This window comes from Telmatherina bonti, assembly GCF_933228915.1.
Source record: "Telmatherina bonti genome assembly, chromosome: 9".
In the NCBI taxonomy this organism is placed as follows: domain Eukaryota; kingdom Metazoa; phylum Chordata; class Actinopteri; order Atheriniformes; family Telmatherinidae; genus Telmatherina; species Telmatherina bonti.
The window spans coordinates 4,146,903-4,161,150 of NC_136627.1; the positions used below are offsets into that span (position 1 = coordinate 4,146,903).

General features: G+C 45.7%; 1 protein-coding gene across 2 annotated transcripts in view; it reads left to right on the top strand.

Moving 5' to 3' along the window:
* The window catches only part of bcas3 (BCAS3 microtubule associated cell migration factor), a 464,427-nt gene extending 453,543 nt beyond the window's left edge, over positions 1-10,884 (top strand). For both annotated transcript variants that reach the window (XM_079246567.1, XM_079246566.1), the window contains one exon: positions 10,565-10,884. In XM_079246567.1, coding sequence (XP_079102693.1) covers positions 10,565-10,713 — 149 coding nt within the window. In that variant the 3' untranslated portion in view covers positions 10,714-10,884. The remainder of the gene's footprint in view (positions 1-10,564) is intronic.
* Positions 10,885-14,248: the final 3,364 nt, after the last annotated feature.

Below are 14,248 nucleotides of genomic sequence, written 5' to 3' on the forward strand. Positions count from 1 at the left end.
TCAGGGGCCTGAACTACCCCCATCAATCTCTCATTTTCTTTTCCACTTGTCCCTTAATCACGCAACCTGTTGACTGTAGTGATTCATGGCAGCAGCTGCCGGCCTGTGATGTTGCAGAAGGAGCTGTAGCTGCTGTGATTACCGTAGTCTCTAAAGGTGGATGATTAGGTAACGTGTTGATGAACTCAGGACTTTTATTGCCGTTCACGCTGTTGTCTCCTCTGAAAACGCTCCCAGTCAAATGGCAAACGAGGATGCATTCATTAAACCTGCTCCAGGTTTTAAAGAGGTTTTAACGTCCTGCATGTGGCTGTGTTTGCACATCATCTCTGCTGATATGCTGCGTATGGTGTGTGTGTCTCCATCTGCATTAATGTGGGCGCTCCTTTACACAGGAGGGTGTGTTAAGCCTGGCTTTTCACAGTCCATCAGGATGATCTCCGGTACATGTTAATGAGCTTTCCCCCTAATGTGGGCTCAGTCGTCCAACTGGACAGCTTTCTAAGGATTGTGCAGAGAAATGGCTCATGCAGTGATGATGACGCGCTCTCGTGTGTCGAACATCCGTCATGTCTGCTCTGGATATGATTTAACTTGTGCCGTTGGTGCTGGGTCGGTTGAAGCCTAAAGCCTCATGCAGGCATGTGAATGTTCGGCCGTGTGAAGGTGGTCTCAGCATGCAGAGAGTCCCTTTCCCTCTTTAAGTGTCGAGCAGTTCTTTTTCTCTCGGTGGAGCCATTTATGTGCATGTTAATGCAAATGAGCACCAGACCTTTCTCTAACTGAAAACATTTGGCACGTCATGAAACGCCAAAAACAGGATAAAAAGTGCTGCTGAAGAAGGTGGAGGGGGTTACGCAGTTTGGTCAAAAACAATCAGCTGGCATGAATATCTAATCCATATCTGAGTGTTTTAGGAAGAGCTGGGTGGATGGAAGCTACCTGGTCTGGTGTCAAAACTCTGCTTTTGCTCTGCTTGCTTGTTTTTTAACGTCAACATGCGTGTAGACACTTAATCCATTTGATCCCAGTCATTATGCACCATGATGTTTTCAGCCTCAGCTGTCAGATTAGAAATGATGTAAAATGGATGTATCAATAGATAAGCAGCACAAAGACCAACCACACGTTCAAAAATATGATTTAGAAATCATGGTGTACACAGATTATTAACCATCATCCTGTTTTTATTGTTGTTGCTGCTGAAGCTCATTTTTCCACTTTCTTTGTTTTCAGAGAGGTTGATAATAAAAACAGAACCAAACAGTGAATCCATAAATAAAAACAGACGTACCGAAAGTCTGACTTGTAGAAATTATGTGAAGCAACTAAACTTGTTTATATTGAGGATTTAAATGTGTATTTTGCGCTGTATTGTAGCTCGCAGATATCAGCACAGTTCAAGTTTATTTATATAGCACATTTCTACAGCAGCAGCTGCCCAAAGTGCTGAACAATAAAACAATAAAACAAACAACAACACTGCACCATTAAAAATTAAATACTGCACATTAAAAAAATAAAATCTGGACACAAAATAAAAATCTAAAATAAAAATAAAAGAATTAAAATGACCTTTTCTTTGGCTGACAAGACAAACATTCGTCCATGTTTAGCCAGAACATGAAACCAGCTCTCCTCTTCGCTGGTTCTCGTCTCCGTCAGGAAGTCATGGTGCAGCAGAGCATGTTATTTAAAACAAAGGCAGCAGGAATTAAATCTTGGTTGAACATTGCACCCCCAACTGAACCGAGTCCCAAGTCGGCCTGAGTCCAGCGGACCACCCCGGTGGGAATGCACCCTTATCCCAGGGTTCCACGTCGCAGACACATGGAGGAAACCATGCAGAGTAGCTCCACCTGGCCCTGCATTCCAGCAGAGCAGAACATCTGTCCTGGTTGGACTCTCAGTGCACGTGATTCAGAAGAAAACAAAAAAACCAGCAAAGAAGTTATTTATCGAGACCGAGCAGGTCTCATGTACCCGCTGCAGCTTTCCACCTCCAGCATAAAAGCTTGGTTGTCCACAGTTGGAAGCATCAAGCCAGACCTGACAGCTTTACTGTTGGTGTAAAATGTGATCCGTTGTCTGAAGATAAAATCCTCTGGATCCACTTCCTGCCTGAACCATCCGCTCTGCTTCGCTTCATGTGGCTTCAAAGCAGCAAAAGTAGAATGAAGCAGCGAAGTGGACGGCGACGGCGCTTCTGGGACTCAGAAACGCACCTGGTGGAACCACTCTGATTGGCTAGCACTGTTGCTATTGGCTACGCAGCACCTCAGGTGACTTCACCTGAAACAAATGAATGAATTCATAGGCTGTTGGATCGGTTTAATGTCAGCCATGTATGTTTGAGCTGGTGAACAGTGGAAAGCAACAACGGCGGACTTTGGACACAAACCTACAGGAGCAACCGAGCGAAGTGCTGATGTAATCTCTGATTGGTCCAGCAGCCGTTAAAGCCCAGCGAGAAGCATGAAGCTTCGCTGCATGTGGACTGGAGTGTGTCAGAGCCAACGTCTGCACACACACAGGGACGCTCTCTCTGACACTAAAAGGATTTTCTTCTCTGTGAAAGATGTCTCCACGCTGCAGATTGAAATATGATTTATTATCCATCATTTTTAGTTGAAAAAGGAATAACTAGTCTGTCAAACGCAAAATGTTTATGATGCGTCTAAAATGCCAGACGTGTATGATTCGGTGGCTGCAGAGCCGAGCCGACGGTTGAAGGAGGAGCAGGAAACATCCAGACAAACGGAGGGAAGACAAACCTGCGTACAGCCTGCTTCATGCTGGTTTCGCCGTTACAATGTTCTAACATCATGTTTTTGACAGATAGGAAGAACATGATCGATGAGATGAAAACAAAAGGTGAAAATGTGGCAGACCTGCAACGACGCGTCCTTGAGGCTTTTTCAGCTCCGACTACACTGTTTGTTGTAGTTTCCATGTGAGAGTAGATTTGGACAGTGTTTGTATGAAAAGGAAAGTGTGTATACTGGCATCTGTGTGTGTTTGTGTGAGAGTGTAAGAGGATTAAGGCCTGTTCACAGCCCAGGGTGCAGACTAGAGAGTTTCAGACAGCTCCATCAGAATATCTCTCTGCTGGATGAGGCAGTAGCTGCTGAGTTGTAAGATGTGTCAAATTTTGGAAGAAGGAAATAAAGAGTTAAATGTCACTCCCCTCCCCCCTCCCCCCCGACTCTGGCCTGAAAAACCTCTGTTATCTCAAGCTGTGGCATCTGCTGTTGTTTCACTGATAGCTTTTTCCAGCCCTGCATCTTGTGTCGACTTGTATATTCGTTTGAAGTCTGGCCGTCGGTGATGTCCCAGCAGACGCAGTAACTCCAGCAGCAGCAGAACTCTGAAGTGGGTATCTGCTGTACATGTAGATACCTGGACACAAAGCTCTTTTTTCCTTGTAATGCTTATTTCTCACTGACATTTAACCCTTGAAACTCCACCAAATCATCTCCAGCAGCCTCGAGCACTGTCACTTATGGCATCCTCAGCGTCTCAGGAACAGTAGTGTGTAACTCTGTGGGGGGGATTCTGATGGATATCTGACCTTTTAGCAGACCTGTGGAGGTTTTCCAGCGTTTCTATCCGTCCAGGAGGTTTACAATCCAGACACAACATGTAGTGTTTATTCAGAGACTCTAGATGGTAAATCCACCATTATTTATCACATCTTCATCACCATCACTACCATGTTGCTAAGAGACCTCTATTTTCACCTGGACATGATGATGAAGACACTTCCTGTCAGACTTTCCACCAATCAGAGAGCTTAAACTGACGGTAACGTCCAATCAGGAGCAGCCAAAGATCAACAAGTGATGAGAAAAGCAGGAAAATAATGATCCTCTATGGCTGGAATAAAGCCAGGAAGACGTTTGGGATGCAGCTGAGGTGGAGGTGCTGCAGTGAGGATAGCAGGTAGATAGTAGCAGGAAGAAGGAACATGGAAACCTCACGTCTGCATGGAAACGTCACGTCTGCATGGAAACGTCACGTCTGCATGGAAACATCACGTCTGCATGGAAACGTCACGTCTGCATGGAAACATCTCGTCTGCATGGAAACGTCACGTCTGCATGGAAATGTCACGTCTGCATGGAAATGTCACGTCTGCATGGAAACTTCACGTCTGCATGGAAACGTCACGTCTGCATGGAAACGTCACGTCTGCATGGAAACGTCACGTCTGCATGGAAACGTCACGTCTGCATGGAAACGTCAAGTCTGCATGGAAACGTCACGTCTGCATGGAAACATCACGTCTGCATGGAAACGTCACGTCTGCATGGAAACGTCAAGTCTGCATGGAAACGTCACGTCTGCATGGAAACGTCACGTCTGCATGGAAACATCAAGTCTGCATGGAAACGTCACGTCTGCATGGAAACGTCACGTCTGCATGGAAACGTCACGTCTGCATGGAAATGTCACGTCTGCATGGAAACGTCACGTCTGCATGGAAATGTCACGTCTGCATGGAAATGTCACGTCTGCATGGAAACATCACGTCTGCATGGAAACGTCACGTCTGCATGGAAACGTCACGTCTGCATGGAAACGTCACGTCTGCATGGAAACGTCACGTCTGCATGGAAACGTCACGTCTGCATGGAAACATCACGTCTGCATGGAAACGTCACGTCTGCATGGAAACATCTCGTCTGCATGGAAATGTCACGTCTGCATGGAAATGTCACGTCTGCATGGAAATGTCACGTCTGCATGGAAACTTCACGTCTGCATGGAAACGTCACGTCTGCATGGAAACGTCACGTCTGCATGGAAACGTCACGTCTGCATGGAAACATCAAGTCTGCATGGAAACGTCACGTCTGCATGGAAACGTCACGTCTGCATGGAAACGTCACTTCTGCATGGAAACATCACGTCTGCATGGAAACGTCACGTCTGCATGGAAACATCACGTCTACATGGAAACATCACGTCTGCATGCTAACTGGGGTTAAAATGTTTCTGCTTCTGCATGTTTCTACATTAAAAACAAACAAAAATCATCTGACCAAAAACAGCAAGGAACAGCTTACAGTTTTCAGTCCAGAATTTTAAATCCTTGCATGACGCAACCCACATACACACTGTTTTTAGCTTTTTTATTAAAAAATGTCATTTTTTTAGTTGCAAATCATATATTGAAAGTTGAGCCAGTAAATAATAGAAAATATTGTTCAGTGGAATCAGATCTTAGAACAGCCCATATCTGCCAAACGCCTCAGTAGTTTCCATTTCTTCGCTGGCCTCCCTCCAGCCCAGAATTATCTACACATCACGTTGCACAAAACAAACCTTGTAAATAACCATATTACTTTACCTTGTGACATCAGCCCCAGAGGAACAGATCCCCAACATTAGAGCAGCAGGGGATTGTGTCGGGGGCGTGAGAGGTTAAGACTTGTTGAATAGCTGGTAGGCGTCGCACAATGAGGTGGATTAGGCAGCACTAGAAAGGGCCTTTGGGGCTTTACTGGGCGTTCAGCAGCTTACAGCGCCTACAATAACACTGCAACAGTGAACAGCAGATCCAGCTGGGCTAGCTGGGATTGGCAAAAAGGCAAGCAGGAAGCACAGTGGCTGGTAGTCATGGTTAGTGGTGCAGAAAGTGGGAGGAGCTGAGTTAACACTGACTTTTACAGGTTTACATGAACAATTAGGTGTTAGAAATGGGTAAAACCGAACATTTGACCCTTGGATGTCCTGCTGCAAGTCTCCTCCCCAGCAGCTCCAGCATCGTCTTTGCTGGGCTGCAGCCGTGACTGGAACGGCTATCATCACAGATGACCCATATCGCTCCAGCTCCACCCTTGTGCATGCATATAAAAATGTGTATTACATCATCTCTTATATTACTGGTTTGCAGGTTTTTGGCTGATAGTTGCCCTGTAAAAATAATATTTTATTTTCCCTGCACCTCAACCTACATATTCTCCCAACATTCAGAACAGGAATAAATTTATTGTCTTTCCACACAATACAACAACATTAGTAGTACACTTACAAGGTGCAGAAAACATTCATAGACTGACATAAAAGAGAAACGGTATTCAGTACATGTAGAAAAAAGTTGCTGCTACAATAAACAATCGCATGAAGTGAAACGTGTAAAAGTACTGCAGTTATTTTTGTTTATTTAACATAATTACTGCATGTGGAAAGCAGCTTGTCATCCTTTACCTCATAATGAAGCAAAAATATCCAAAAGATCACCACAGACAAGAAACAAAAGGGGTTTTATAAGGTAAAACTAGCAGCTATTAGCATTTTCAACCATAAATCCTCATATTATGTGAGCCTAAGCAGTATGAACGCGCAGTGCTCACCTCTGCTCAGGATTACTGCAGTGCATCAGCCCTGTGTGGTGTTGGGGAATTAAAGTGGAGGGGGGGTGGGAGAGCTGGCATCAGGCTGGGATAACACTGCAGCGTGGCACATGGCATGTTTGCCGGGATAATAACACCGCGGTTTGTATGAGGTTTCCTGAGCCCGAGCAAGAAGCTCCCATTTCCTGACAGAGACGGGATCCACTCCAGCTTCCGTACATCTGTGGGACACATTAAACTTCCGCTGTGGCTTGATGTCGGCGCGGTATGAATTTAAGAAGGCTTTAAAGTTAACTAGTATTCCTGTTCCTGCGCGGTTTGTTTTTGACAGACAGCTGAAGAATTAGTAAAACTGCAGCCGTAGCTGCAGATTACATGAACAAGCTACAGTTGTGCTCATATGTATTCATCCCCTTTCATTAAAGAAAAGGCTGAATTTACAACAGGCACTCAAATAACTGGAGACTTAAAAAAGGAACAACTAATAATTTGCAAAAAATATAATATAGTAATATAAGACACTGTTTTTTTTTATTTAATTTAAGAAAGAAAAAAAACCAAACAAACAAATTGATCCAGGACTAATTAGACACTTTTCTGTTGAACAGTGGGACAAAATACCTGTCAACAGGTGCAGAAGTCTGACTGAGAGGAACAGAAAACACCTGACTGGAGCGGAAACATTAAAGGATTCTTCAACTAAATATTACTTTATTACTGATGGAATATGTAATAAATCATCTTTTATTTTGCTTTTTAAAAAATATTTCTATTGAACCAGAATTAGAAAATAATGTCATGATTTTCATAAAATTTTTATTTATTATTACTTTAGTTAATTTCAGCTTATTTTACAGGCAGCTGTTTTTTTCCTTCTTTAATGAAAGAGTATGAATAAATATGAGCACAACTGTATGATGAACGTTTGAGGTTCTACAAACAGAAAAAATTCTCCACATACTTTTTTATTATTACAAGCTGCAAGATCCTGCACAGATACATCCTCTTGATCCCGTCTCCTCACTCTGCTAGCCACTGCATGCCTGAACAGCGACGTTTTAACCTCTCATGTACATTTACTACTAAAATTTTCCTCCCAATTTGTAGATGACGCTTATATTCTGTCATGGATTCAAGCTGGTGGCTGATTCCAGGGCACCAGGGCCCGTCAGCAGAGCAGCCAGGCGGCAGATTAAACACAGCCAGACGACTGATGGACGTCACAATACACTACATGCATCACAGTCTTAATACTGCGCTGCCACTTAAGCGCACGCCATTCTGTCCTCATATCGACGGATTTGCTTTACAGCATGTAATAACAGTAATGAGTTCCTTCTGCAGGGATCCTGACCGGAGCAGCCTGGTCAGTATGCAGGGAGGGATGTTGGGGGGGGGCTAAGGAGCAGTGTGATGTGTCAGGGAAATGCTGAGTGTTACCCGGAGAACGATGGTTGTGTCCAGAATGAGCTGATCTTCTCTGACACTGTGGATAAATCACACAGATGTGGTATTTCCTCCACCTTGCTGAAGGTGGAGTGTGAGAAAGGAAATCTGAGCGGCGCATGTTGCTGTAAAACCCACTTTAAAAGGACTTAGTCAGATTTTTGGCCTGAAAGTCTGGGCATGAAAGAGATGGATGGGGTCTGAGATTATTAACCTATAAATTAGCAAGATGCAGGCTAGCAGTTCTGACCTATTTTCCTTAAGAACCCATTTCATGCAGCCACCAAAAGGCAGTGGACCCCTTCCATCCTGACTTGAAGCTAGCCCCTCTCCTATAATATTTCACTCTGCCGGAGTCCTGTCCTCTGATAAAAACCAAGGGTAGGGTAACTCCGAAAGCGTTGTAAAGCAGCAATGCTAACATCTTGCGTAGCAGCAATGCTAACATGTAACATGCCAGCAATGCTAACATGTAGCATAGCAACAATGCTAACGTGTAGCACAGCAGCAATGCTAACATGTAGAGATTCTGCTGGTTAGAGACGTCTGTCTCATCTCTGTGGGACAAAGTCATTACTCATTCCTAGGATGTTGCTAATTCTAGGTTTACTTTACTCATTCCTATGATTACTTTACTTATTACTAGGATTACTTTACTCATTCCTATGATTACTTTACTTATTACTAGGATTACTTTACTCATTCCTATGATTACTTTACTTATTACTAGGATTACTTTACTCATTCCTTTCCTAGGATTACTTTAGTCATTCCAATGATTACTTCACTTATTACTGGGATTACTTTACTCATTCCTAGGATTACTTTACTCGTTCCTAGGATTATTTTACTTATTATTACTAGGATTACTTTACTTATTATCGGGATTACTTTACTCATTCCTAGGATTGCTTGTTCCTGGGATGACTTTACTTATTACTAGGATCATTTTAATTTTTCCCGGGATTACTTTACTTGTCTTCTTTGATTACTTTACTCATTCCTTGGATTACTTTACTCATGTCTAGGACAACTTTACTCGTTTCTAGGAGTACTTTACTCGTTTCTTAGGATTAAGTTACTCTTTTTTAGGATTACTTAACTTGTTCCACAGATTACTTTCCTCGTTCCTAGCTGAACTGAGCTGTTATATTCTGGTTTTCGGGGAAAGTAATGTGTTTTTCTTTCAGGAATAGATAACATCTACATGTTCTACTGTGTTCTACTGACACAGACACACGTGTCTTGTTTCAGTCATCTGCAGTAATCTTATGTGTCTCAGCTTCCTGTGAAGACCAGTATCATACGTACATCCTTGTAGTGTGAAGATATACTTCACTCATTCAGGTTTTTTGTTCCAGAAAGGAACTTAGTGGTGTTTACTGGAACTGAAGCTCTTCTGTTCACATCTCCATGTCCATCTCACCTTTAACTCCTTCTTTTCATGCTTCCATAATTCAGCTTCAGAAGAAGTTTTACTTTGTAGGAATTCGTTCAACTCTGTCAATAATATTATTATTTATTAAGACAAGAACACTTCTTTGTTTAAAAACATTGAGATCCGGAGGACGCGGACCTTTAGGCATCTGCATGCAGACTGCATCACTGCGCTGACCGACTCGGTGGAGTTTTTACTGATCTCTTTCAGCAGTGTGCAGATCTTAGACAGATCCCAACCATCTGGAAGACCTCCACCCTTATCCGTCTCCCCAAAACAAATCACTCCACAGATTTTAATGATTCCAGACCTGCTCCACTCACATCTCCGGTCATGAAATCATTTGAAAGTATCTGAGGAAATACCTTGTGGTTTCTTTCACAGAGGATGAACTGGACCAGTGCAGTTTGCTTTTCAACAAAAGCATCATGGATGCAAAGCTGTTTGTTAACGTCTGTGTCTAAGCACGTGGAAAAACCAGGCTTTTATACACTTCCTGTTTTTAATACGATGCAGCTCCACACCCTGATAGAGAAACTTTCATCTCATCTCGTACTTTCAGATCAGCTCCTCGTGCTTCACTGTGAAAAGGCCTCAGCAGGTCCTCGTTCAGGGTCTGATGTGCAGTAAATCCGTGTTATCAGTGTGCTCAGACAGCTGCAGATGTTTGGTTTATTTCAGGTGAAACTGTCCTCCTGATCTGTGGTTTGTTGTCAGATCACCGTCCTGCTTTGAGCCGGTTTGTTCGCTGGATGTGATTGTTGGTTTCAGCCTCATTCCCGGTGAAGACGTCCAGGTTGTCGTCTTACGAATGCCTTGGTCAGGAAAGGATTTCCCTTCTGCAGAAGCCGGACTCTCCTGATGTTTCTACGTCTGCTTTATGCACTTTTTACTCTTCATTTATTCATAGTTGTTGAACTTGTTCTTGTTCCTGGTGGTTTTCTGGACCCGGTGAAGGACCGCAACAGCCTGAGCAGCTCTGTAAGGACCTGTTCAAAGACGACTGCGTCGACCAGACAGATGTGATTCACTGTGGGACGTTTAAACGTGCATCCCGGCACGTCGTGGCTGATGATGCCGTCTCGTTAAACGAACCTTTTCTCCAGGTGTTTCATTCCTTCAGCCGTCTTTCTGATTAGCTGCACTGTGACTGGACTGCAAATAGATTTGTCTTTTGGGATCAATATCCTTGTCTTGAGTTGAGTTGGTGGGTTTAGTGGAGGGGACAGTCGGATGGGGGGGTGATGTGCTGTTTTATTGTCTTGCCATGTAGCTTGTAGCTTTAACAGCAGACTTGCTCTCTGTGTTTCTGTCCCTGCAGAGCTGCAGAGGGAGGGCAGCATCGAGACCCTCAGCAACAGCTCCGGCTCCACCAGCGGCAGCATACCACGAAACTTCGAAGGATACCGCTCCCCCCTGCCCACCAACGAGAGCCAGCCACTCAGCCTCTTCCCCACCAACTTCCAATAACCCCCCGCCTCTCCTCTGCCGCCAAGCCCACCTGTCCACCCGGCGTCCACCTGTCCACCCGGCGTCCACCTGTCCACCCAGTGTCCACCTGTCCACCCGGCGTCCACCCGGCGTCCACCTGTCCACCCAGTGTCCACCTGTCCACCCGGCGTCCACCCGGCGTCCACCTGTCCACCCAGCGTCCACCTGTCCACCCGAGGTCCACCTGTCCACCCGGCGTCCACCTGTCCACCCGGCGTCCACCTGTCCACCCAGTGTCCACCTGTCCACCCGGCGTCCACCCGGCGTCCACCTGTCCACCCAGTGTCCACCTGTCCACCCGGCGTCCACCCGGCGTCCACCTGTCCACCCAGCGTCCACCTGTCCACCCGAGGTCCACCTGTCCACCCGGCGTCCACCTGTCCACCCGGCGTCCACCTGTCCACCCGAGGTCCACCTGTCCACCCGGCGTCCACCTGTCCACCCGAGGTCCACCTGTCCACCCGGCGTCCACCTGTCCACCCGAGGTCCACCTGTCCACCCGGCGTCCACACGGCGTCCACCTGTCCACCCAGTGTCCACCTGTCCACCCGGCGTCCACACGGCGTCCACCTGTCCACCCAGTGTCCACCTGTCCACCCGGCGTCCACCTGTCCACCCAGTGTCCACCTGTCCACCCGGCGTCCACCTGTCCACCCAGCGTCTACCTGTCCACCCGGCGTCCACCTGTCCACCCAGTGTCCACCTGTCCACCCGGCGTCCACCCGGCGTCCACCTGTCCACCCAGTGTCCACCTGTCCACCCGGCGTCCACCCGGCGTCCACCTGTCCACCCGGCGTCTACCTGTCCACCCGGCGTCCACCTGTCCACCCGGCGTCCACCCGGCGTCCACCTGTCCACCCAGTGTCCACCTGTCCACCCGGCGTCCACCCGGCGTCCACCTGTCCACACGGCGTCCACCTGTCCACCCGGCGTCTACCTGTCCACCCGGCGTCCACCTGTCCACCCAGCGTCTACCTGTCCACCCGGCGTCCACCTGTCCACACGGCGTCCACCTGTCCACCCGGCGTCCACCTGTCCACCCGGTGTCCACCTGTCCACCCGGCGTCCACCTGTCCACCCAGCGTCCACCTGTCCACCCGGCGTCCCGCTCTCTTCTCCAGCTGCGTCCAGCGTCAGTTTCTCCTTTTCTGCTGCTGGATGGTGAAGGCTGGAGTTTATTTCTCCTCTTTGGAGCTAAAATCATTCCAGAGTGAAAGTTATTTTGTGTTTAACGTCAAATCTCACGATGTGGGAGTGGGAAGGCCTCACTTTGAAGAAGTCATTTTACGTTTAGTTTGGAATAAAACGGAGAGGAAGGTGTTGTGTTTTTACTTCTAACCTTGTAGTGGAGCCCAGACCAGCCGTGCTGTCCTCTCCTCGGCCCGCTGCCTCTCTCGGCTTGTGTGTTTGGAGGTTGACGGTGTGCCTATTGTGTGAACGAGCCGTAAGCAAGGCAGCAGGGAAAAAGTCTATTCCAGCCAGTGGTGTGTAGCAGCTCCTCCTTCCCTCCCAGCTGCTGTGTGCCGCTGTTCTCATGGCCTCACGCTAAACGTTTTTGATTGAATTTGCTTCTTTCATGCCTTTGATTTTCATGTAATTACATTTGACAAAAGATGCAGTAATGAGATGACACTATTACTACATTGCAGAAGTAATTTAGATGTTTACAGAGTAACTGAGATATGTTTCTAAAAGCATTTGGATTTCTTCCCCGCTCAGCTTTTCCACATAGATTTTAACTGCCAGCAGAAACGATCCTGTTGGTGGATTTTGTATATTAGCAGCATTTGACCAAATTCCTTGCTTGCATTGGGTTCCAGCACTGCAGACTTCCCCTGCATGTTGCTTGTAGCAGGACTGATCATCTGAACCCTTCTTCACACCTTTACTGTGAGCTGCAAAGTGACGTTGTAGGTCATAACCCACCGTCTGCATGTCGGGATGTCGTCCAGCTCATTCACAGCAAATGCTTGTTGTTGATGGAAGATTAGATTTATAAAACACTGACTTCTTTTCCCAGCATTCATGCAAGTAAAAACTTAATAAAAGTTGATGAAATGAAATTGTTTGTTATTGTTTTTTTCCACTTTTTGATTTCTCCTGATGTGCTGTTCGCATTTCAACCGCGGCGGTGACCATCAGCACATAGAACCACTGGTAATTAGTACCATATTTTTTAACAGGCAGTAAAGTGTTGTTAAAGGGACTTTTTATGGCCGACTCTGGCTCTTTGTTCTGAGACACAAGAAAACAAGACGGCATGTTTGTTTCTCTGCTAATCAGCTCATATTGCTCAAGTTTAACATGCGGATTTTTCTTTTTTAAATGAAGTAAAAACATGTGGATTTATTTCATAAATCTAAAAAGAGCTCCTCGTGGTGGTGAAGGAGACATCAGTCCAAGCTAAGGAAAATATTCCTCTTCACGGTTGTTTTATAATAAAGTTGGTGTCGGCTCAGCTTGGAGCAGAACATGTTTGTTTAGCACATACATGGACTAAAGCAGAAATAAGTTCCAGCTGACAGGATGTGTTGTGTCACTGCAGCCAGAAGAACTTCAGCGTGCAACAAGAAGGAAACTGCACTCTGCAAAGCAAACTTATTTTATTTCAGCAGCTTCTCAGAAACACTTTACAGTAAAAAACACAGATAGAAGCAAAGCCACGGCGTGTCGCACAGAAAACCAGCATCCCTGCAGGTTTAACATGTCTCAGCATTTATTCATATACATAATTAAAATGAGTGAAGAGAGAAAAGTGCTGTTTCTAAAGTTCACACCAGCAGAGATGTGTTTTAGCTTTAACTCACAGAGCGCTGCGTCCTGTTAGAGTCACTGAACACAGCAGTAAATCTCCCTGATTCAAGTCACTCTGGATCACAGAATCAGGTGCCTGAAATGGAGCTAATCTACAGCAAACTTCAAAGTGTCTGGTCCAGAGAGCTGCCCTCCTGCCGGCAGCAGAGCTGGGGGGGGGAGGCCTGCTGCTGCCTCCTAATTTGTGAACATTCTGCAGGAGAAGTGCAGCAGAAAGCCAAACACTTATCAATCATGTGGGATTAACTGCAGCTATGTTTCATGCATGGTGAGAAGAGCTCTTCCTGCGCTGCAGCATCACAACATGAGCAGCTTGTTTAGCAGAGTCAGCAGGTTGGAGCTCAGACCAGTTATTTACCAAACAAAGCTCTAAAAGCACCTTTTATTTCCAGATGTGTGTCACGCAGCAAGCCACCATTTCCCGTTTAACACCAACCAGATGAAGCATCACGTCCTCTCCCTGCTCCATCTGAACACAAATCCCCCCAAAATTATTCTAGATTTAAAGTCATTATTTTCATCTGTTTCGTTGTTTTTAATCTGGACCATAAAGTAGATTTCAGACTAAATCTGATAAATTTAAATTAAATGAAACCTCATCGATTCAGCAGGAATCTCATCATATTTTCATGTTAGAGCAGATTTGTTGGTCTGGTTATGATGAGAAGATGATACATAATGCCTCATAAATCCCTGTGAA